This window comes from Xenia sp. Carnegie-2017, unplaced genomic scaffold, assembly GCF_021976095.1.
Source record: "Xenia sp. Carnegie-2017 unplaced genomic scaffold, XeniaSp_v1 HiC_scaffold_2, whole genome shotgun sequence".
Lineage (NCBI taxonomy): Eukaryota > Metazoa > Cnidaria > Anthozoa > Malacalcyonacea > Xeniidae > Xenia > Xenia sp. Carnegie-2017.
Window position 1 is genome coordinate 7,900,284 of NW_025813482.1, and position 25,011 is coordinate 7,925,294.

Below are 25,011 nucleotides of genomic sequence, written 5' to 3' on the forward strand. Positions count from 1 at the left end.
ATACATACTACAGTATAGTTCGTAACTTAGTATACTACACAGTTAGTAACAAACAGACTAACATTAACCACATGTCTGCTATAAAAATCATATAGATTTACATGGAATAAGAACATTATAGATTAAACTATATAGCTCGAAAGCTCAATAAAATTATTTATAAAATGCAGAGAAACTTTCATTTCTAAACAGATTAAACTATGTATTATATTTGCTTAAAGTGACAAAGAAATAATAAGTAAAAATTTTCATCTTGGGCGATGTACCAAATTATAATCATTCCACTGCGGATCGTACACTTAACTACTAAACAATAATTAAACTACAAAAATTGGCTGATAATTTCCTTTATAAAAACAAAACTAATATCGTGAAATTTCGCCCGCTGTTACATACAATCAATTTGCAAGAATGGAAAGGATTCCGCACGCTGCTTAATTTGTTTAAAAAAGTTAGGTACTTAAAATAATAATTGAAAGCAGGACTGCAGGCATTCTACTCAATTTAACATCAATGACAACTTTTAAACACAAATTAATGAGCCGAAATGCACGACAAAAGCCGTTTCGCTGTAAAATATATAAATTACATTTTAATATAAATGTAATCGACAATAGTCACAAAATATAGCTTTATTGTTCAAACCAAACTTAACTTTCAGGTGATAATTACTAAGAACGAACAGGAAGTCCACCCATTAAAAGATGATTGGTCCTAATGGAACGTCTACATCAGAATCTGAACTATTTTCATTTTCATATTCGTCACAAGAATCTTCATCATCACTATCACTATCATCATCACTAACGCTCTCATCTTCCTCAGATTCATCATCTTCCGTCTCAGATTGAGAATGATCACTTTCATTCTCTTCACCGCTCTCATCAGAAGTAAATTGTTCTGACGAATATAAAAACAAGAAAATGCAAAATACAATGTAAAAATAACGAACAATCAAAACTAAATTTAAGTTCAAAACGAGATAAAAATTTACTCTTGCTTAAATAAAGAAAAAAAGGCCAAAGGTTTGAGACTTTGAAGGCACGAAATAAACTCTACGTTATATTAAGTTCAGATATGCAGCCATTCTTACCTTCGTTAATTTTTTCCACAAGAACACTTTGATATTCAACACATACTTCATCGGAAGGATCAACACTCAAGACTACAATAAAACAATATTTTTGTGTCAAAAGAACGTTTGTGGGTTTATGTGAATTTAGACGCCCATATTGCTGGCAAAAATATGAGTTTTGATATAAAGCTAAAAAACTTTTTTCCATCGAAGGATAAATAAATAGTTGCAATGACATGTATGTTTCTGCATGATTTTATGTCCCAAGCATCTTTATTTCTGGTGAAGTTCTTTAAAAAATAACTTTTATTGCTAAAATCTTCGAAGAGTTATCTTTTGAATAACCTTTTATCCACGATTTGCAAAAAATAAAATGCTATGCACATCTCTCAATGAAACTTTTTTTTGACTGTATATATCTTTGTGCGTCACAAGTTAAAACTTTGAATTCGTAATTCAACTTTATCCATGGGCGTACTAGGCAGGGGGGGGAGGACGCGGGACGCCCCCCAAAAATTGCTTGGCTGACAATGCCAGTCGGGCGATATTTGCTAGAAAGTTGGGTAAATTAGGAATGTTGCTTTTTCTTTTCATGCTGATATAAGCTGCATCGGCTATGGCAAATATATGAGGCGGTCTTTCGTACAGTTCTCTTCCAGAATAATCGGCAATTTTATCTTTAATTAATTAAATGAGATATGATCTTCGCACTTTAGCTGGACAATTAAAGCAATCGTCTCAGGACCTGAAAAAATCAGGTGACTCAACGGGATTCGAACCCATGACCTCTGCGGTGCCGGTGCAGTGCTCTGACCAACTGAGCTATGAAGTCACACAGTGGTGATCAGGTCAATATTGTTGGGCTCATGTTTTCTCGTGAAATGAATGTCATATGAATGTTTTATGCAGTGCGGTGTTTGAAATTAAATGAGATATGATCTTCGCACTTTAGCTGGACAATTTAAGCAATCGTCTCAGGACCTGAAAAAATCAGGTGACTCAACGGGATTCGAACCCATGACCTCTGCGGTGACTCAACGGGATTCGAAGGTCATGGGTTCGAATCCCGTTGAGTCACCTGATTTTTTCAGGTCCTAAGACGATTGCTTAAATTGTCCAGCTAAAGTGCGAAGATCATATCTCATTTAATTTCAAACACCGCACTGCATAAAACATTCATAATTATATCTTTGCCGTAAATATCCAATGTTTTGTACGGATTCACTGATACAAGAACTTCACCAATATATGTATATATTCTTTCCTTTTTGTATCGTAATTCTAAGTTTGTCATGAAGGCATTCATTTCAATCTCATCTAGAAGAACGAAGTCTTCTTTGCCATACATTGCTCCTTCGCGAAAGGACGCCATCTTTGGTAAGTGTCTAAAACAGAACTGAAATTATACAGTTACTTCTTGTGAATGAAACTTTACTTGTTGATTAGGTTCTCCTACACTACGGGAGACGATTGATATGTCATATATGTCAATATTTAACCACAACTTCACAGTTAACACCACACACTTTACATAAATTTAAATAACGTCGTGATTGGTTTAAACTTGAAAGGCACTTTACAGTAATCATTGTGGTCTGAAATATTTCCTAAATTGGAAATTACACACACAAAAAGGGTAATTTATTCGAGTAGTAAATAGTAGACTCAATACTGGCCATGTAAAACCAAAACGCACAGCTACATCATGCAACAGACTAAAAAATTTTTATTATAATGGTCAAAAATATTGCCCATAATTAGAAAGAGCATATATGTAATTTATTAGAGTGTTTATATTTGTATATGTATCTTTCGCAATTAAGTGTAGCATAATTTAGCAAACATCAGTAATTATGGAAAAAAATATTTGGATTGTTGGCAAGACCACTGGGCAAGACTTCTAAACTTGTAAGTTCTAGAAGTCTGAAAAGAAGCACCAAAACTGAAAAGGGTTACAGACCTACAGTGTTACAGAATGTTCAATTTCAATTTTTATATGGTATGTGATAACGACTTCATAAGTTAAAATCAGTTAACATGTGATGTACAAATTTTTTATGCTTTGTATTTGAGAGAAAATTTGTATGCCTTGTAACTTTTAACATCATTAATGAAAATTTTTAGCTTATTTAGAGTACATTAGCATAAATTGTAAGTGCTTTAAAAGTTTGGAGACAGTGAAGATTGAATTGAAGATAACATGCACTTAGACCATCAAACTAGGGTGTATCACAAAAAACTATAATGCAACTTCAAACGATTTGGAATGTATAAAGTATACATTCATAAGATAGTTGCACTTTTCAATATCTTTTGACAGCATCAATGATTTGACGAAGACCCATTGCTTTTTTGATCAACGGTAGGATGGAATGATATTCCATTTGCCACAGGTCCTCTTAAGTTAAAACTTACTACAAAGAAAACTTTTGCATCTTTATCAAAGTCCTTACCAACCGTTCCAATTTCAGCATACTTTCCAACGTACAGTTTGATATCACCCTCTAACAACTCTATCTTGGTTGATTTTTTCTTGCCTTCGACACGGACACGTAATCTACCTGAACATTCTCTTAATTTGCGGCGTGAATCTGCCATCCAGAAATTCTTTACAACATCAGAATTCTCGACATTGTAAGATGGTACATCACTTAAAACGGCCTGGTGACTGATGAGCTGAGACATACCATTGCCATGCTTTTTCAAAAAATGAAGAGGTTGATTTCTACGACAGTGACCACGAGAAGAATCTTTAAGCTTCTCCCACAAACTCTTATACTTAGCAAAAAAGCCACTTGGACCATGTCCATTTAAGATTTGCACAAACGCTATAACCATACTATAGTAATAAACCATGGGGTCAGAAACGTCTGGTTGATCTAACCAATCACAACACACTTTCCATCCTTGTTCCAATTTATAAGTCTTTGACGGACTGTGGCCTAGAAGACATAACTGCAGAAAATGTGGAGCGAAAGTAAAATCTTTTTGAGACAAAATCATGTCTTCCAAGAGTTTCATAAGTTCTTTCATATCGTCGTTCGTAAATGAGGGTACATCTCGATAGTATAAGGACAAAAGAATTCTGGTTCTAACACGCTTCGATTCCTTCCAACTAATTGGAGATAATCTTGGGCTAAAATCAAGATTCAGCAAATGTTCAGAGATGTTGCGACGGCGATTACGGTGTCGAAGAATACCTGGTTGAACTGCATTTATTAGTGATATAGAAAGTTCGTTGGCACGATCACGTATTTCGTCAGCATCAGCAATTATAGTCACTGACAAAACAATTTTATTAACAATTTCTAGGAGATAAAAACAATCACCAATACAAGTGCGAAAAAACGAAGGCGCTTGGTTGATGATAAATTTGACAGCTTCTTCTGCATCACTATTATGATTTTCAATAATCCATTCAATACATATAATCCAAACTTCTACTTCTCCAAGAAGTGGCGATGGTAAAGTTGGAGGGAAGTCTCTTGCAGCACGGAATGCAAGAAGAGCTTTTTCTGCCATATTTTCAAGATGTTCAATGTCCTTCACTTTTTTTTGATGGAACATGTACTTAAGTTCAAGAGAATGAACGACACCTTTGCTGTCCTGGATACTCTTCACTCTGCCATAAGTTTCGGACAATTTTATACCAGCAGCAACAATTTCCTCGGCTTCTTTAAATCTGGGCGGTCTCATTTTAGCGTAATAACGAGCAGCAAGACCATATGCTCTTGGATCAGGAATAATTTCGGCAGCTTTGCGAAGGGCAGAGGCCGCTTTTTTTGCATTATTCTTTTTTAACTCTGCGATAAGAACAGAAAAGCGAAGTTTTCTGTTGCCACCTCGGTTGAAAAGAAACAAATCGCAGTAAAGAGCAACATACTTTTTTATGTTTGGTACATTGCAATTCAGAAAATCGAATACGTATTTGTACAACTTTATCTTCTTTGACTCAAGATATTTTTCAAAAAGTAGAGTGGCAACAACATGATGTTGTAGGGTATAGTTCGTAAGTGCTTCTTCAGGCTCTTGCCTTCGTTGACCTTCCAAGACATACCTTAATCGCTCCGAATCACTGTTCCTTCGGTGGGCAGCTGCGTTTTGTCTTTTCTTCTGCAGAACCATAAGATTTAGTAGGTTGTGCGAAAAGCAGTTTTTGATATCTTCATACGTAACATAAACTCCTTTGTTTATTGACAGTTGAGATTCAAATACTTCGTACAAGAGCGTCGCAGGGGTGGGTTGTTCAGCGTAAAGCTGTAAAAATGCAACAAATGCCGCAATGTCTTTTTCAAGCTCATTCAGCTCTTTCAGAGTGTTAGCAATTATCTCTTCTAGCTTCTCACGGAATTCAGTGATCATTGAAAGTAAAGGGAAGTGAAATACGCGTCGAGCATTGTTCAGTTTTGTAAAATCGGGATTGTTTATTTCTTTGAACTTATCTTTAAATTCGCGAAGGTCACTCTGAGTTTTGTCTAAGCAAGCATCAACATGAAAAACCTGACGAACATGGGCATTATTATTGGGTTTTGCTCCTCGATGGCATTCGAGAATTATAGCTTTTTTGCCACGGTTGTTGAGAGTCCGTACGACGCGATTGCTTAATGCATGTATTCTCCACTGACAATGACCATCAATCAAAATGACTGGCGGTGTCCCACATTGATCTTCTATAAACGAAATCCGCGACGACAGTTCACCTATAAAGTTAGAGTCTTCGTCAAACTCAGCCTGAGTTGATAATCGGACGGAGGCACAAGGGAATGAATCGTGAAGATCCCAAAGCACCCTTCTTGCAATTGTTGATCCACCAGTACCAGGAGGGTGGGCAATTTGAACAATTCCACTTTGCTTTATCATTTGATTTAACATACGTTGGATATATACCATTATATCCATCTCAATTTTGCGCTTGGCATCATGGGTGAAAAACAGACTAAGAAACGAAATAAGATTGCCAGACAAAAAACTTCTTCGATGTTCTTCTTCATTTTCTTTTGATTCTTTTTCATCGCCATTGACACAAATGTATTCGTTTTGACAATTAATGTAAAACAACTCTAAGTACTCATTAATGTAGACGTAATCTTTTTGTGAAAATGGAGCACGTACTCCTGACTGGAAACATGGCATTTGGTACTTTAAAGGTTCTTCACCAACGTTCAAAAGGCTTCTAACACCATTCTTTACTTCTGTAGAAGACAATTGAAAGTTTTCAACTTGTTTTAAGAAGGTTAAAGGTTTCGTTAAATTTCCAATGAATGCAAAAGATAAATCCACACGAGAAAAACTTTCTTTGAAACGCCTAAGAGTGACTTCTATGAAAGGAAATGTAGTTGGAGAAATAGGTAAAACAAGACATCTGATTGGTTTGTGTACATCAAACATATCACCAAACGCACAACAAGCAAAAAACATCGTTATACTATTCACGGAATTTTGTTCCCAAATGTGAAATGGTTTCGGCTTATTATCTTCAGCATCATCTGTACGACCATTTGCGAACAACCACTGCGTTTTTTTTATATCAAATTGCTTTGACAATCCATGAATTCCTATTTTGGCCAATAAAGATGAAATTTCTCCTGGAGTGTACATAGATAAGAACTGCATGAGGCAGGCTTGTGAGTTAAATATGTTATACAAACCACCATCTTCCGAGCTGGGATTAAAGTCGACTACCACTTTCCAAGGAACCGCTGCAAGAACCTTAAAGTTCTCGAGATCTTCTCTCGAGATAACATCAGCAAATAATACAAATTGAGTTTGAGAAGTATTAAATTCATTCATCTGAGAGCAGAGCTTGAGCCAATCATCCCACTGTGGAGTGGATTTAAGGTCTTCGCAATCTTTTTCTTTTGATTTCGAGCTTGCTTCAACCATAGTTATGATATCTTTATGACAATCGGCCAATGTTCGGAAAGCAATTTCTTCCAAGAATGACTGACGATAGTACTCAAGGCTTCTTTCAGTCCAATCTGTTGAAAAAATCTTTTTACTAAGTCTTTGTTATGCGTTCTAATTCTTAGTTTAACAATTCGTAAAAATATGCAAGATGAAAAAGGCAACGTTAATAGAGAACAGTACATTGTAGGGGAAAGCATTGGGAATGACGTGATTTTGAGCGGAAAAAGGTATGACTATAGAAGATCAAGCTTGGTGTTTTCTACATCTAAGAGTCAAATACATACACGAGTAAAAGTTACCTGTTAGTGTTTTGTTGATTTCTTCCTCTGAAGCTCCAATTGCAACAAGATTAAACTTGAGCTGTTCCCAATTTTTTTTGAAATCTTCATCGCTCATTTTTACATTGCTTGCGTGTGCGATGTACAGGTTTCTCATTTCCTGTATATCACGCAATGTAAAATCAACACCCTTACGGCTCACTTCATTAGAGCAGACTGTTGAAAATCTGAGAACATTAACAAGAAGTGATACATCCCACTCTTCAATGTTTCCCTTATAGAACTGAGTCTCTTGATGTTTTTGTAGCTTAAGCGCACCTTTCTTCAAAGCACTTGCGTCACTTGGCTGATTACTCCAGTTTTTATGAATGGATAAGAATAATTGACGTAAAGCTGAGGCTCCGACACCCATCATTAATCGAATAAGTCGAGCAAAGTTCCTCCTAAATACAAACATTTACTACTTAAACTTACCGAAAACGTAAACACTAAAAGTTTTGAAAAATAAATAGGAATAAATGTTTTCTTACTCTTCTCTAACTTTTCCATCAGTCACTTCGCTGTCAATACAATAATTAGCTGCACCTATAACAATAAAAACATCAAACATAGTTTTTTGTATCATCAAACATGAAACATATACTAAGCTATTCGAAAATTTACTCTTAACATATTAGGCCGAGAAACAAACCCAAAAATGGTACAAACGCAGGTATATGACTGCCTAGTGTGTTTCAGGCTTTAGTGCACAAACAGACGCTGAAATATAACACCACAGCTGTCTTTACTTTTAACACAATAATCAGGAGTGAAGAATAAGCGTAAATTAAGGTTGTGTGTAAAGAAATGACGATTCAGCAGCAAATGGCCACTTGCGTCGATTATATAAAGGGATTCCTGTCAAATGAAAGCAACATAGTACGTGAATTCTCAGATTTTGTGAAAGAACATTTTCCTGATGCTGGAGGATTTAATACTATCACCATCGAATGTTTATGCCGACCGAAAGCATGTCATAAAAGATGTATCATTATAGACGTAATGGTTGAACAAGCAGTACAAGTAGTACATACGGTATGAAATTTTGATCTAAAAATGTTTTATCCACGAAAAAGTTTGGAAATCTTACTCAACTGTTATTTCTCAAGTGAACCTACATTTATTGAAGATTATCTAGCGTGGTATGATACAGAAGAAAATCCGCATTTTCATTTGCTTTCATTTGAAATGGCAATGAAACCTCATTAAACAACACTTAATTTGCAATTATAGAAAAATGTAATTTCGACAAAAAGTTGAATTCAAAAATTGGTTTCGTCTAACACCAAAAAACGAAAAACAAAATTTGAATGAAAAACGAAAAGCGAATCTTGGATTCGATTTTTAATTTTAGCGTAAAACGCACGGCGAAATGGTGCACGCATTTATTTCACACCCACCATTATAAGTATCTTGAACTTCTAATTCAGCGAATTTTAAGTTTGCCAGTTCTTTCGAAGTGCCGTTTTTTACATTAACTAAATAATGCTGTCTGAAAATGTTATATAACCTACCTACTTCTTGTATTTGCTCCTCACGCTTATATTCATTTGTTTCATTTTCAACTGAGCTTTCAGCACCAAATTCTCTGTTGCTCACATCTTGGGAAAAATCCACAATACATAAGTATCTTGAACTTCTAATTCAGTGAATTTTAAGTTTACCAGTTCTTTCGAAGTTCCGTTTTTTACATTAACTTAATAATGCTGTTTGAAAATGTTATATTACCTACCTACTTGTATTTGCTCCTCACGCTTATATTCATTTGTTTCATTTTCAACTGAGCTTTCAGCACCAAATTCTCTGTTGCTCACATCTTGGGAAAAATCCACAATACATAAGTCTACATTATTCACTCTGTAACATATAGTTACATTGCTTCATCTTCCCAAGCAACTACTTGCAAAAACCATAAAACCGCCACAAGGGCCAATTTATATGAAATCTGTAACTGACTATTGTTTGTAGACAAAATTATAATAGCCCACGAAGGTTTCTCATACAGTTTTCTGAAAAGGACTATTATTTACTTGTTGAAATTCACAAATTTATATTTCGTGTCTTCCATGCATATTATATCAGGACTTATCTGTAAAGTAAAGCAAATGTTTACTTTACCAGGAGAGTAGCCAGCCTCTGTTAATCCGTAATTATCAGATGAATCATTTTCATTAGAAGCTGTATTTGAACCAGAAAATTGTGACAAGCGTCTCTGTCTTTCCTTTCTTTTTTTCCTTTTAGAACTTCCAGACTTCGGCATTCTTTTTTTTGAAAACAGGACACACAATATACTAGAATAAAAAGGTACATTCAGTCCCAAGCCTGGACAAATACAGAGGATTGCGTCAGGAGAGAGAGAAAAAAAGAGTATCAATATTAATTACAACATTAATTAATTAACAAAAAGCAATTTTTTTTAACATTATAACGTATTGAAACAGAAAACGATTTCAATAAAACTAATAATTTTTTTCTAACATGGCAATGATGGCAGCATGTACTTTGTGTCATGTTTTCCAGTAGCATACATGTAGGAATATGAAACCCCTAGTAGGAAATTTGACAATTTTGAACTGTATGTATTTAGAGAATGAGCAGCGAACACATTACTGCTGAATATGTAAAATAATTTTAGGTTTTTATCTTTCCAACAACCGTGCCAAACAAAGGGAATACAATTATACGATGACTTCTATGATCGGTTAAATGATACGAAAAAAGATTGATTTCATGTAAAATGATTTATACAGATTGATAATGCAAAGAAAGAAGTCGATATGGAAAGGATGTGCTACACTAATAGGTTAGAGTTATCAAAGACAGAAATGGAAATGTATTGATAGACACTGGAAATATGATAAGATGCCAAGAGTACTCAAATAGTTGATGGATGAGGACAATGAGAGCTAAGAGTGGAGGAGATGTGCAAGTTCTAGACCAAGAGTTTGCAAACTTTTGATGTTGGAAAAAGAGAAGTTAAAATAGTATTACACAAGGAATCAGCCTTGAGCCCTTAATTTTGCTTGTTTGCAAATGACAGGGTAAATGGCATGAAGCAAAGTGTCATGTGTGCTGCATGATAAAAGAGTATCAGCAAGAGTACGATTTGCAAGACCAGTGTTTTGAGACAATTGCAATAAAGAAAAGGCAGGAGGAAGAGCCGGAAGCTGCAGAGATGAAGATGCTGAGGTTCTTTTCAGGAGTGACCCAATTAGACGGAATCAGGAGTAAATCAGAGGTACACTAAAGCATAGGTCTATTGGTATTGCAGAGAATTCTTACATGATTTGGTCATGCACATAGGAGAGATAATGAATACATAGGTAGGATGTGCTGGGTTTAGAACTGCCAGTTAAAAGGCTTAGAGGAAGATCAAATAGGAAATATAATGATTTATGAAAAAAAGACATGTAAATAGGTAGTTTGTGACAAAAAGGAGAGAAGCAAAAGAAGAGAGAGTGCTATCAGTTTTCATTTTCACATGAATCAAAATCAGTTAAGGCACTGACAATTACACTGACATCAGTTAACATTAATCTATATTTAAGAGAAAGCTACAGTACAGCTCCAGAATTTTTGTCTACTTGATAACAGTTAATTTCTCGAACATTCCCAATAAAAGTTCTCAGCCAACTATAATAAGTAAAAAAAACTTGTTTTGAAAAAAAGTGCTGAACTCGATTTTCACGTGATGTTTTTATCCTGGGTAGCCGAGATTTGACGAAGCATTAAATGTTTTCGCAAATTGAAACGATTCAATATTCGTCAGGTAATAAATATACTTGAGTATTTTTAATACAGAAATGCAAACAACATGCAAAATGATAACAAATAATTTGTATCAGCTTCACGAATTACAACAGGAAATTGAAGGGCGTATAACAAAAAGCTTTTACTACAACTCAAGTATTTGCGACTTTAATATTTCAATGTTCACGTCACGCAGGATTCAGCTAGCTACAAAGCCTCATTTAAACAACTTAACAGTTGAGAAATTAACAAAAAATATTTCCCAGCCCTGTGCTTATGGTTGGGTTGTCTAACGTAAGGCAATAACGAAATGTTGCTATTTGCCGAATGCGAATGTTTTCAGTCATGTGAAAAGCGGAATTACGTTAAATGGCAATACATTATTTTTTATACAGATTCAACAATTTTAAATTATTTCAAGTACTTTCAAAAGTTGCAACAAATATACTCAACCAGAAATATAGAATTACGTAAACATGTAGATTAAAGAGAACTATTGGCAGGAAACGTTCGATTCAGTTGCGTGTTCTTGCAAATTTTTAGTATACTTACCTTTCATTTAAATAATTATAACACTCTGCTTAATATGGTGATAATGATGGATATCAAATTTAAAAAAAGAGCAAGAAAGCAAAACTTTCTAACTTGGACCAGAGCCCTCTATAGTATAAGAGTTGGGACCAATGATCTACCCAGAGGATTGGGTATAAGTCATTGGTTGGGACATCTATTGTTATCCGTTTAGCTTACGTTGATTGGGCAATATTGATCACCTGATCAATTTCCGCCATTTTGGTTCCTAGTTTTGAAATTTTAGCTTGTGTTTATATAGCAATTGCTGCTAGTAATACAGTATTTTGAGATAATATTGCGTTTTTTTATGGATAAGTGTGTAATAACTGATTGTTGAAGGCTACTAAATGTCATTACATATCGCATAAATCGAGGATTACGAGAAAAAAGGAAAGAAATGCCTTTACGTCGAACTTACGAAATTTGATTGCGTATGGTGATTGTTGTGCTGAACTGCTTTTGATATAAGGTTCAATTAACTGACTCAAGTAGAGAAACATTTTTGGGCCAAATAACATTGCAAAGTTCGTGCTGATGCAGTTTCAATAGTTTTCTTACTCCAAAGCTTGTTTTTTAATCGAAGATGATTTCTCATTATGTTCTGAAATTGGTCAATCTACAAACCTCTCAATTCTCAGCCACTTCCATACTAAAACAACTACACCAAATCACAGAAACTCTTACGATTTTCCATGTTGTATTTTGTATTTTTAGTTCATCATTTAAAAATGAAGTAATTATAATTAGGATATTCAATGAAATTGAGTACAATATATTTTTGGTATTGAATTGTACAAATGTACCCTACTTCCATAGCTCAAAGTAGAACATTACTTCTCTTCTAGACTTGTTGATGATATTTTAATTGTAGGTTTTGGTTTATAAGATCACAGAGGCATATCTCCATAATTTCAGCTATTTGGGCTTTATAATGTATATTACAACTGTTGCTGCCTTTCTCATATATATTAAAATATTGCTGGCTTTCTCATATATATTTAGGTGCTGCTAGCTTTTTGATATATATATTTCACTGGCAATACAAGGCATAGAATTTGAACAAACGGGGCTGAGCTCCCTCCAACACACCCCTGTTTGATCATTAAACACATATAGAAGTTTTGTCATTCCTCAACCAATAAATTTAACTCTTTGCTAAATTAAAGATTGGATCAGACTCATATGCTGTATAAAAGACTACAAACAGTAGCACTTATAGCAAACAGACTGTTCTTCAACAACAGAAATGTTTCATATTATAGAAATAATATATTCATTTTAAAGAAATGCTTCACCAAAATTTTCAGCAGAATCCCTAACAAACTTTATTAGAAATAAACTTTAATACTTTATAAAGTGATAAAGGCGAAATAACTTCATATACAGGAATAAAACGTTTAAGGTCAAATGCATCTTGGTCAAATCATTGCATATTTCAATAACTAAAAAGTAAAAAAGTCTGTCATTTTCTGCTGAGCAAGAAAATTTTGTGATCTTTCAGAATAAAAAATATCATGCTTGGATTAAATTGGGGGGGATAAACCACTCACTACCATTAAATTGTTACAAATCTTGAACACAAATCTCTCCGGACCAAATCTGCATGATTACTATGATTCAAAGATTCGAACAAAGTCTTGTCCAAGTATTTGATAACACTGATGCCATGATAACATTGCCGCTTGCCACCAAGCTTAAAGATCTTGAAAACTTGTTACAGAGTTGGAACATAAGCCGAGAAAACACGTTCACGTACGAAAAATACTTCTTACAATGGGTCACGATCAATTTGAAGCACGAACTAGTAAACCGCAAACGAAGATCAAACCAATGAAATTAAATCAGGTCTGCCGCAAATCGTTAAAAAAACGCAAAGAGCTTGCTATTATTCCTAACATATTTGATACTACCATGGAATAAGCTTAAATTGCTTTCTTCTTTTGCATATAAACCCAATTTCCAATAGTATTATTATAGTTTCACTTTGCAAGTAGGAACCAAAATGGCGGCTCCGCGCTCGCCCCAGACCGTTTGTCCCAACTCTTATACTATAGAGGGCTCTGACTTGGACAACTCACATCCCTTCGTTTCGACTTCCAGTTCCTGGTAAAATAATTTATTCCAAGAATAATGTATCTTGATTGAAAGGGGAGTCCAAAAACAACATGTCATTCAGGGCTCATCATTTCACAAGGTAATGCGTTTTTTATTTTGCTAAAATTTTGACAGTTTTAAAGAATCTGGACAAAAGTAAACTATTCATTGGTAATATTTTTATTAGTAATACATTTTTCAAACTTTAAAAATTTTCTGTAAAGTTTGTGTTTATATTCAAGTAACCATTAAAGTGGTTGTAACTATTGTTGGCAATAAGTAGTTACAAGTTTTCCTGTGCGAAGAGCAGAGGCGAATTTTTACAGTGATTGAACCCATAATAGAGTAAAAAACAGGCTGGCTTCGTAACTGAGGAGGAGGGTGCGTTCTCTCCTGATATGAAGGGAAGCCTGTTTGTACATTGCATTCATTTTCTATCTTCAATACTCAAGCCACTCGCGTGACTCATCGTGCTTCTTAAAATAAGAAGTAATAGAAGTCAAGATTTAGAAAAATTTCTCATAAGGCTTGGTAGAAAGCTACTGAGTAGATTAATTCATAATTGTCACAAGCATTGACAATGAGACAGAGCTGGTCTTTGGTTGTACTAAAATGTTGCTGACATACGTAAGTTGCATGTACGGTGATGTATACGACAATCAAAAAGCTACACAACACTAGTTGACGCACGATAAACAATAGAATCTATTGGGAGGAAAGATAAACACACATACTATTGGGCATTTAGCAGTCAATCGTAAAAAGTACAGTATAGTAAAGATCATTGACAGTTATAACTGTCAGGTGATAATTACTAAGAACGAACAGGAAGTCCACCCATTAAAAGATTGATTGGTCCTAATGGAACGTCTACATCAGAATCTGAACTATTTTCATTTTCATATTCGTCGCAAGAATCTTCATCATCATCACTATCACTATCATCATCACTATTGCTCTCATCTTCCTCAGATTCATCATCTTCCGTCTCAGATTGAGAATGATCACTTTCATTCTCTTTACCGCTCTCATCACAAGTAAATTGTTCTGACGAATATAAAAACAAGAAAATGCAAAATACAATGTAAAAATAACGAACAATAAAAACTAAATTTAAGTTCAAAACGAGATAAAAATTTATTCTTGCTCAAATAAAGAAAAAATGGCCATAGGTTTGAGACTTTGAAGGCACGAAATAAACCCATCTATACTCTACGTTATATTAAGTTCAGATATGCAGCCATTCTTACCTTCATTAATTTTTTCCACAAGAACATTTTGATATTCAACACGTACTTCATCGGAAGGATCAACACTCAAGACTACAATAAAACAATATTTTTGTGTCAAAAGAACTTTTGTGGGTTTATGTAAATTTAGACGCCCATATTGCTGGCAAAAATATGAGTTTTGATATAAAGCTAAAAAAATTTTTTCCATCGAAGGATAAATAAATAGCTGCAATGACATGTATGTTTCTGCATGATTTTATGTCCCAAGCATCTTTATTTCTGGTAAAGTTCTTTAAAAAATAACTTTTGTTGCTAAAATCTTCGAAGAGTTATCTTTTGAATAACCTTTTATCCACAATTTGCAAAAAATGAAATACAAATGAAATGCTATGCACATCTCTCAATGAAACTTTTTTTGACTGTATATATCTTTGTGCGTCACAAGTTAAAACTATGAATTCGTAATTCAACTTTATCCATGGGCGTACTAGGCAGGGGGGGGGAGGACGCGGCACACCTCCCCAAAAAAATGTTTGGCTGACAATGCCAGTCGGGCGATGTTTGCTAGAAAGTTGGGTAAATTAGGAATGTTGCTTTTTCTTTTCATGCTGATATAAGCTGCATCGGCTATGGCAAATATATGAGGCGATCTTTCGTACAACTCTCTTCCAGAATAATCGGCAATTTTATCTTTGCCGTAAATATCCAATGTTTTGTACGGATTCACTGACACAAGAACTTCACCAATATATGTATATATTCTTTCTTTTTTGTATCGTAATTCTAAGTTTGCCATGAAGGCATTCATTTCAATCTCATCAAGAAGAACGAAGTCTTCTTTGCCATACATTGCTCCTTCGCGAAAGGACGCTATCTTTGGTAAGTGTGTAAAACAGAACTGAAATTATACAGTTCTTGTGAATAAAACTTTACTTGTTGATGATTAGGTTCTCCGACACGACGGGAGACGATTGACATGTCATATATGTTAATATTTAACCAAAACTTCACAGTTAACACCACACACTTTACATAAATAAGTAACGTCGTGATTGGTTTAAACTTGAAAGGCATTTTACAGTAATCATTGTGGTCTGATATATTTCCTAAATTGGAAAATGCATAAAAAATAATGGTAATTTATTCGAGTAATCAATACTAGACTCAATACTGGCCATGTAAAACCAAACGCACTGCTACATCATGCAACAGACTAAAAAATTTTTATTACAATGGTCAAAAATATTGCCCATAATTAGAAAGAGCATATATGTAATTTATTAGTGTTTATATTTGTATATGTATCTTTCGCAATTAAGTGTAGCATAATTTAGTAAACATCAGTAATTATGGAAAAAAATATTTGGATTGTTGGCAAGACCACTGGGCAAGACTTCTAAACTTGTAAGTTCTAGAAGTCTGAAAAGAAGCACCAAAAACTGAAAAGGGTTACAGACCTACAGTGTTACAGAATGTTCAATTTCAATTTTTACATATGTGATAACGACTTCATAAGTTAAAATCAGTTAACATGTGATGTACAAATTTTTTATGCTTTGTATTTGAGAGAAAATTTGTATGCCTTGTAACTTTTAACATCATTAATGAAAATTTTTAGCTTATTTAGAGTACATTAGCATAAATTGTAAGTGCTTTAAAAGTTTGGAGAAAGTGAAGATTGAATTGAAGATAACACGCACTTAGACCATCAAACTAGGGTGTATCACAAAAAACTAATGCAACTTCAAACGATTTGGAATGTATAAAGTATACATTCATAAGATAGTTGCACTTTTCAATATCTTTTGACAGCCTCAATGATTTGACGAAGACCCATTGCTTTTTTGATCAACGGTAGGATGGAATGATATTCCATTTGCCACAGGTCCTCTTAAGTTAAAACTTACTACAAAGAAAACTTTCGCATCTTTATCAAAGTCCTTACCAACCGTTCCTATTTCAGCATACTTTCCAACGTACAGTTCGATATCACCCTCTAACAACTCTATTTTGGTTGATTTTTTCATGCCTTCGACACGGACACGTAATCTACCTGAACATTCTCTTAATTTGCGGCGTGAATCAGCCATCCAGAAATTCTTTACAACATCAGAATTCTCGGCATTGTAAGACGGTACATCACTTAAAAGAGCCTGGTGACTGATGAGCTGAGACATACCACTGCCATGCTTTTTCAAAAAATGAAGAGGTTGGTTTCTACGACAGTGACCACGAGAAGAATCTTTAAGCTTCTCCCACAAACTCTTATACTTAGCAAAAAAGCCACTTGGACCATGTCCATTTAAGATTTGCACAAACGCTATAACCATACTATAGTAATAAACCATGGGGTCAGAAACGTCTGGTTGATCTAACCAATCACAACACACTTTCCATCCTTGTTCCAATTTATAAGTCTTTGACGGATTGTGGCCCAGAAGACATAACTGCAGAAAATGTGGAGCAAAAGTAAAATCTTTTTGAGACAAAATCATGTCTTCCAAGAGTTTCATAAGTTCTTTCATATCGTCGTTCTTAAATGATGGTACATCTCGATAGTATAAGGACAAAAGAATTCTGGTTCTAACACGCTTCGATTCCTTCCAACTAATTGGAGGTAATCTTGGGCTAAAATCAAGATTCAGCAAATGTTCAGAGATGTTGCGGCGGCGATTACGGTATCGAAGAATACCTGGTTGAACTGCTTTTATTAGTGATATACGAAATTCGTTGGCACGATCACGTATTTCGTCAGCATCAGCAATTATAGTCACTGACAAAACAATTTTATCAACAATTTCTAGGAGATAAAAACAATCACCAATACAAGTGCGAAAAAACGGAGGCGCTTGGTTGATGATAAATTTGACAGCCTCTTCCGCATCACCATTATGATTTCCAATAATCCATTGAATACATATAATCCAAACTCCTACTTCTCCAATAAGTGGCGATGCAAAGGTTGGAGGGAAGTCTCTTGCAGCACGGAATGCAAGAAGGGCTTTATCTGCCATATTTTCAAGATGTTCAATGTCCTTCACTTTTTTTTGATGGAACATATACTTAAGTTCAAGAGAATGAACGACACCTTTGCTGTCCTGGATACTCTTCACTCTGCCATAAGTTTCGGACAATTTTATACCAGCAGCAACAAGTTCCTCGGCTTCTTTAAATCTGGGCGGTCTCATTTTAGCGTAATAACGAGCAGCATGACCATATGCTCTTGGATCAGGAATAATTTCGGCGGCTTTGCGAAGGGCAGAGGCCGCTTGTTTTGCATTATTCTTTTTTAACTCTGCGATAAGAACAGAAAAGCGAAGTTTTCTGTTGCCACCTCGGTTGAAAAGAAACAAATCGCAGTAAAGGGCAACATACTTTTTTATGTTTGGTACATTGCAATTCAGAAATTCGAATACGTATTTGTACAACGTTATCTTCTTTGACTCAAGATATTTTTCAAAAAGTATAGTGGCAACAACATGATGTTGTAGGGTATAGTTCGTAAGTGCTTCTTCAGGCTCTTGCCTTCGTTGACCTTCCAAGACATACCTTAATCGCTCCGAATCACTGTTCCTTCGGTGGGCAGCTGCGTTTTGTCTTTTCTTCTGCAGAACCATAAGATTTAGTAGGTTGTGCGAAAAGCAGTTTTTGATATCTTCATACGTAACATAAACTCCTTTGTTTATTGACAGTTGAGATTCAAATACTTCGTACAAGAGCGTCGCAGGGGTGGGTTGTTCAGCGTAAAGCTGTAAAAATGCAACAAATGCCGCAATGTCTTTTTCAAGATCATTCAGCTCATTCAGAGTGTCAGCAACTATCTCTTCTAGCTTCTCACGGAATTCAGTGATCATTGAAAGTAAAGGGAAGTGAAATACGCGTCGAGCATTGTTCAGTTTTGTAAAATCGAGATTGTTTATTTCTTTGAACTTATCTTTAAATTCGCGAAGGTCACTTTGAGTTTCCTCTAAGCAAGCATCAACATGAAAAACCTGATGAACATCGGCATTATCATTGGGTTTTGCTCCTCGATGGCATTCGAGAATTATAGCTTTTTTGCCACGGCTGTTGAGAGTCCGTACGACGCGATTGCTCAATGCATGTATTCTCCACTGACGGTGACCATCAATCAAAATGACTGGTGGTGTCCCACATTGATCTTCTATAAACGAAATCCGCGACGAAAGTTCACCTATAAAGTTAGAGTCTTCGTCAAACTCAGCCTGAGTTGATAATCGGACGGAGGCACAAGGGAATGAATCGTGAAGATTCCAAAGCACCCTTCTTGCAATTGTTGATCCACCAGTACCAGGAGGGTGGGCAATTTGAACAATTCCACTTTGCTTTATCATTTGATTTAACATACGTTGGATATGTACCATTATATCCATCTCAATTTTGCGCTTGGCATCATGGGTAAAAAACAAACTAAGAAACGAAATAAGATTGCCAGACAAAAAACTTCTTCGATGTTCTTCTTCATTTTCTTTTGATTCTTTTTCATCGCCATTGGCACAAATGTATTCGTTTTGACAATCAATGTAAAACAACTCTAAGTACTCATTAATGTAGACGTAATCTTTTTGTGAAAATGGAGCACGCACTCCTGACTGGAAACATGGCATTTCGTACTTTAAAGGTTCTTCACCAACGTTCAAAAAGCTTCTAACGCCATTCTTTACTTCTGTAGAAGACAATTGAAAGTTTTCAACTTGTTTTAAGAAGGTTAAAGGTTTCGTTAAATTTCCAATGAATGCAAAAGATAAATCCACACGAGAAAAACTTTCTTTGAAACGCCTAAGAGTGACTTCTATGAAAGGAAATGTAGTTGGAGAAATAGGTAAAACAAGACATCTGATTGGTTTGTGTACATCAAACATATCACTAAACGCACAACAAGCAAAAAACATCGTTATACTATTCACGGAATTTTGTTCCCAAATGTGAAATGGTTTTGGCTTATTATCTTCAGCATCATCTGTACGACCATTTGCGAACAACCACTGCGTTTTTTTTATATCAAATTGCTTTGACAATCCCTGAATTCCTATTTTGGCCAATAAAGATGAAATTTCTCCCGGAGTGAACGCAGATAAGAACTGCATGAGGCAGGCTTGTGAGTTGAATATGTTATACAAACCATCATCTTCCGAGCTGGGATTAAAGTCGACTACCACTTTCCACGGAACCGCTGCAAGAACCTTAAAGTTCTCGAGATCTTTTCGAGACATAACATCAGCAAACAATACAAACTGAGTTTGAGAAGAATTAAATTCATTCATCTGAGAGCAGAGCTTGAGCCAATCATCCCACTGTGGAGTGGATTTAAGGTCTTCGCAATCTTTTTCTTTTGATTTCGAGCTTGCTTCAACCATAGTTATGATATCTTTATGACAATCATCGGCCAATGTTCGGAAAGCAATTTCTTCCAAGAATGACTGACGATAGTACTCAAGGCTTCTTTCAGTCCAATCTGTTTAAAAAATCTTTTTACTAAGTCTTTGCTATGCGTTCTAATTCTTAGTTTAACAATTCGTAAAAATATGCAAGATGAAAAAGGCAACGTTAATAGAGAACAGTACATTGTAGGGGATAGCATTGGTAATGACGTGATTTTGAGAGGAAAAAGGTATGACTATAGAAGATCAAGCTTGGTGTTTTCTACATGTAAACGTCAAATATATACACGAATAAAAGTTACCTGTTAGTGTTTTGTTGATTTCTTCCTCTGAAGCTCCAATTGCAACAAGATTAAGCTTGAGCTTTTCCCAATGTTTTTTGAAATCTTCATCGCTCATTTTCTCATTGTTTGCGTGTGCGATGTACAGGTTTCTCATTTCCTGTATATCACGCAATGTAAAATCAACACCCTTACGGCTCACTTCATTAGAGCAGACTGTTGAAAATCTGAGAACACTAACAAGAAGTGATACATCCCACTCTTCAATGTTTCCCTTATAGAACTGAGTCTCTTGATGTTTTTGTAGCTTAAGAGCACCTTTCTTCAAAGCACTTGCGTCACTTGGCTGATTACTCCAGTTTTTATGAATGGATAAGAATAATTGACGTAAAGTTGAGGCTCCGACACCCATCAATAATCGAATAAGTCGAGCAAAGTTCCTCCTAAATACAAACATCTACTTCTTAAACTTACCGGAAACGTAAACACTAAAAGTTTTGAAAAATAAATAGGAATAAATGTTTTCTTACTCTTCTCTAACTTTTCCATCAGTCACTTCGCTGTCAATACAATTATTAGCTGCACCTATAACAATAAAAACATCAAATATAGCTTTTTGTAACATCAAACATGAAACATATACTAAGCTATTCGAAAATTTACTCTTAACATATTAGGCCGAGAAACAAACCCAAAAATGGTACCAACGCAGGTATATGACTGCCTAGTGTGTTTGAGGCTTTAGTGCACAAACAGACGCTGAAATATAACACCATAGCTGTCTTTACTTTTAACACAATAATCAGGAGTGAAGAATAAGCGTAAATTAAGGTTGTATGTAAAGAAATGACGATTCAGCAGCAAAATGGCCACTTGCGTCGATTATATAAAGGATTTCTGTCAAATGAAAGCAACATAGTACGTGAATTCTCAGATTTTGTGAAAGAACATTTTCCTGATGCTGGAGGATTCAATACTATCACCATCGAATGTTTATGCCGACCGAAAGCATGTCATAAAAGATGTATCATTACAAACGAAATGCTTGAACAAGCAGTACAAGTAGTACATACGGTATGATGAAATTTTGATCTAAAAATGTTTTATCCACGAAAAAGTTTGGAAATCTTACTCAACTATTATTTCTCAAGTGAACCTACATTTATTGAAGATTATCTAGCGTGGTATGATACAGAAGAAAATCCGCACTTTCACTTGTTTCATTTGAAATGGCAATGAAACCCCATTAAACAACACTTAACTTCCAATGATAGAAAAATGTAATTTCGACAAAAAGTTGAATTCAAAAATTGGTTTCGTCTAACACCAAAAAACAAGAAACAAAATTTGAATGAAAAACGAAAAGCGAATCTTGGATTCGATTTTTAATTTTAGCGTAAAACGAACGGCGAAATGGTGCACGCATTTATTTCACACCCACCATTATAAGTATCTTGAACTTCTCAATCAGTGAATTTTAAGTTTGCTAGTTCTTTCGAAGTTCCGTTTTTTACATTAACTTAATAATGCTGTCTGAAAATGCTATATTACCTACCTACTTCTTGTATTTGCTCCTCACGCTTATATTCATTTGTTTCATTTTCAACTGAGCTTTCAGCACCACATTCTCTGTTGCTCACATCTTGGGAAAAATCTACAATACATAAGTTTACATTATTCACTCTGTAACACATAGTTACATTGCTTCATCTTCCCAAGCATCTACTTGTAAAAACCATAAAACCGCCACAAGGGCCAATTTATATGAAATCTGTAACTGACTATTGTTTGTAGACAAAATTATAATAGCTCACGAAGGTTTCTCATACAGTTTTCCTAAAAGGACTATTATTTATTTGTTGAAATTCACAAATTTATATCTCGTGTCTTCCATGCATATTATATCAGGGACTTATCTGTAAAGTAAAGCAAATGTTTACTTTACCAAGAGAGTAGCCAGCTTCTGTTAAGCCGTAATTATCAGATGAATCATTTTCATTAGAAGCTGTATTTGAACCAGAAACTTGTGACAAGCGTCTCTGTCTTTCCTTTCTTTTTTTCCTTTTAGTACTTCCAGACGTCGGCATTCTTATTCTTTTTTTTGAAAACAGGACACACAATATACTAGAATAAAAAGGTACATTCAGTCCCAAGCCTGGACAAATACAGAGGATTGCGTAAGGAGAGAGAGAAAAAAGAGTATCGATATTAATTACAACATTAATTAATTAACAAAAAGCAAATTATAATGTAAATTATAATTGAAACAGAAAAAGATTTCAATAAAACTAATAATTTTTTTCTAACATTTCAATGATGGCAGCATGTACTTTGTGTCATGTTTTCCAGTAGCATACATGTAGGAATATGAAACCCCTAGTAGGAAATTTGACAATTTTGAACTGTATTTAGAGAATGAGCAGCGAACACATTACTGCTGAATATGTAAAATAATTTTAGGTTTTTATCTTTCCAACAACCGTGCCAGCCAAACAAAGGGAATACAATTATACGATGACTTCTATGATTGGTTAAATGATACGAAAAAAGATTGATTTCATGTAAAATGATTTATACAGATTAGTAATGCAAAGAAAGAAGTCGATATGGAAAGGATGTGCTACACTAATAGGTTAGAGTTATCAAAGACAGAAATGGAAATGTATTGATAGACACTGGAAATATGATAAGATGCCAAGAATACTCAAATAGTTGATGGATGAGGACAATGAGAGCTAAGAGTGAAAGAGATGTGCAAGTTGTAGACCAAGAGTTTGCAAACTTTTGATGTTGGAAAAAGAGAAGTTAAAATAGGATTACACAAGGAATCAGCCTTGAGCCCTTAATTTTGCTTGTTTGCAAATGACAGGGTAGATAGCATAAAGCAAAATGTCATGTGTGCTGAATGATAAAAGAGTATCAGCAAGAGTAAGATTTGCAAGACTAGTGTTTTGAGACAATTGCAATAAGAAAAAGACAGGAGGAAGAGCCGGAGGCTGCAGAGATGAAGATACTGAGGTTCTTTTTAGGAGTGACCCAATTAGATGGAATCAGGAGTAAATCAGAGGTACACTAAAGCATAGGTCTATTGGTATTGCAGAGAATTCTTAGATGATTTGGTCATGCACATAGGAGAGATAATAAATACATAGGTAGTATGTGCTGGGTTTAGAACTGCTAGCTGAAAGGCTTATAGGAAGATCAAATAGGAGATATAGTGATTTATGATAAAAGACATGTAAATAGGTAGTTTGCAACAAAAAGAAGAGAGAGTGGTATCAGTTTTCATTTTCACATGAATCAAAATCAATTAAGACACTGAAAATTACACTGACATCAGTTAACATTAATCTATATTTATAAGAAAGCTACAGTACAGCTCCAGAATTTTTGTCTACTTGATAACAATTAATTTCTCAAACATGTCCCATAAAAGTTCTCAGGTAACTATAATAAGTAAAAAAATCTTGTTATGTTAAACAGTGCTGAACTCGATTTTCACGTGATGTTTGTACCTAAACAATTTATCGCTAAAAATTTTCCAATAATTAAGTAAAATGTTCTATAGTTCAATAATTGTGTTTAAGGGGAAAAATTGAAAGTCGATTACTTGACCCCGGGTAGCCGAGATTTGACGAAACGTTAAATGTTTTCGCAAATTGAAACGATTCACTATTTCTCAGGTAATAAATACACTTGAGTATTTTTAATACAGAAATGCAAACAATATGCAAAATGATAACAAGTAATTTGTATCAGCTGCACGAATTACAACAGGAAATTGAAGGGCGTATAACAAAAAGCTTTTGCTACAACTCAAGTATTTGCGACTTTAATATTTCAATGTTATGATTCAAATTAATTTCACGTCACGCAGAATTCAGCAAGCAACACAGCCTCATTTTAACAACTTAACAGTTGAGAAATTAACAAAAAATATTTCCCAGCCCTGTGCTTATGGTTGTGTTGTCTAACGTAAGACGAAATGTTGCTATTTGCCGAATGCCGATGATTTCAGTCATGTGAAAAGCGGAATTACGTTAAATGGCAATACATTATTTTTTATACAGATTCAACAATTTTAAATTATTTCAAGTACTTTCAAAAGTTGCAAAAAATATACTCAACCAGAAATATAGAATTACGTAAACATGTAAATTAAAGAGAACTATTGGCAGGAAACGTTCGATTCAGTTGCGTGTTCTTGCAAATTTTTAGTGCACTTACCTTTCATTAAAATAATTATAACACTCTGCTTAATATTGTGATAATGATGGATATAAAATTTAAAAAAAGAGCAAGAAAGCAAAACTTTCTAACTTAGACATCTCACATCTCTTCGTTTCGACTTTCAGTTCCTGGTAAAATAATTTATTCCAAGAA

General features: G+C 34.7%; 2 protein-coding genes and 1 long non-coding RNA gene across 5 annotated transcripts; 1 reads left to right on the plus strand and 2 right to left on the minus strand.

The window, feature by feature from the left end:
- Positions 1–2,781: 2,781 nt before the first annotated feature.
- LOC124440607 lies at positions 2,782–11,741 on the minus strand. 2 transcript variants are annotated; one of them, XM_046991010.1, is made up of 7 exons: positions 11,602–11,741; positions 9,418–9,590; positions 9,032–9,115; positions 8,814–8,900; positions 7,791–7,845; positions 7,282–7,703; positions 2,782–7,053 (listed from the first exon to the last, which is right to left on the minus strand). In XM_046991010.1, the coding sequence occupies exons 2-7, from the start codon at positions 9,557–9,559 to the stop codon at positions 3,398–3,400; spliced, it is 4,446 nt and encodes a 1,481-aa protein (XP_046846966.1). In that variant the 5' UTR covers positions 9,560–9,590; positions 11,602–11,741; the 3' UTR covers positions 2,782–3,397. The 2 variants fall into 2 exon arrangements, with proteins under 2 accessions (XP_046846966.1, XP_046846968.1); XM_046991012.1 differs by lacking the exon at positions 11,602–11,741 and having other exon boundaries at positions 9,418–9,931.
- Positions 11,742–15,860: 4,119 nt separating this feature from the next.
- LOC124440614 lies at positions 15,861–22,965 on the plus strand. The gene is made up of 3 exons (XR_006946691.1): positions 15,861–15,935; positions 22,600–22,601; positions 22,952–22,965. It is a non-coding gene; the product is annotated as an uncharacterized LOC124440614 (long non-coding RNA).
- On the minus strand, positions 16,192–25,011 carry LOC124440608. Of its 2 annotated transcripts, XM_046991014.1 has the most exons (7): positions 24,856–25,011; positions 22,574–22,752; positions 22,184–22,282; positions 21,159–21,213; positions 20,650–21,071; positions 20,089–20,421; positions 16,192–19,758 (listed from the first exon to the last, which is right to left on the minus strand). In XM_046991014.1, the coding sequence occupies exons 2-7, from the start codon at positions 22,713–22,715 to the stop codon at positions 16,763–16,765; spliced, it is 4,047 nt and encodes a 1,348-aa protein (XP_046846970.1). In that variant the 5' UTR covers positions 22,716–22,752; positions 24,856–25,011; the 3' UTR covers positions 16,192–16,762. The 2 variants fall into 2 exon arrangements, with proteins under 2 accessions (XP_046846970.1, XP_046846969.1); XM_046991013.1 differs by having other exon boundaries at positions 16,192–20,421.

Bases quoted from the DNA above. Each gene is read 5' to 3' on its own strand.
- LOC124440607 (XM_046991010.1), bottom strand. From the start codon at position 9,559: ATGCCGAAGTCTGGAAGTTCTAAAAGGAAAAAAAGAAAGGAAAGACAG. The intron at 9,116-9,417 runs GTAAAGTAAACA...ATTTTTCCCAAG, and splicing joins AGAGGCTGGCTACTCTCCTG to ATGTGAGCAACAGAGAATTT. The intron at 7,846-8,813 runs GTAGGTTATATA...TTATTGTTATAG, and splicing joins GGAGCAAATACAAGAAGTAG to GTGCAGCTAATTATTGTATT.
- LOC124440608 (XM_046991013.1), bottom strand. From the start codon at position 22,715: ATGCCGACGTCTGGAAGTACTAAAAGGAAAAAAAGAAAGGAAAGACAG. The intron at 21,214-22,183 runs GTAGGTAATATA...TTATTGTTATAG, and splicing joins GGAGCAAATACAAGAAGTAG to GTGCAGCTAATAATTGTATT. The intron at 20,422-20,649 runs GTAACTTTTATT...TTTTTTAAACAG, and splicing joins AATCAACAAAACACTAACAG to ATTGGACTGAAAGAAGCCTT.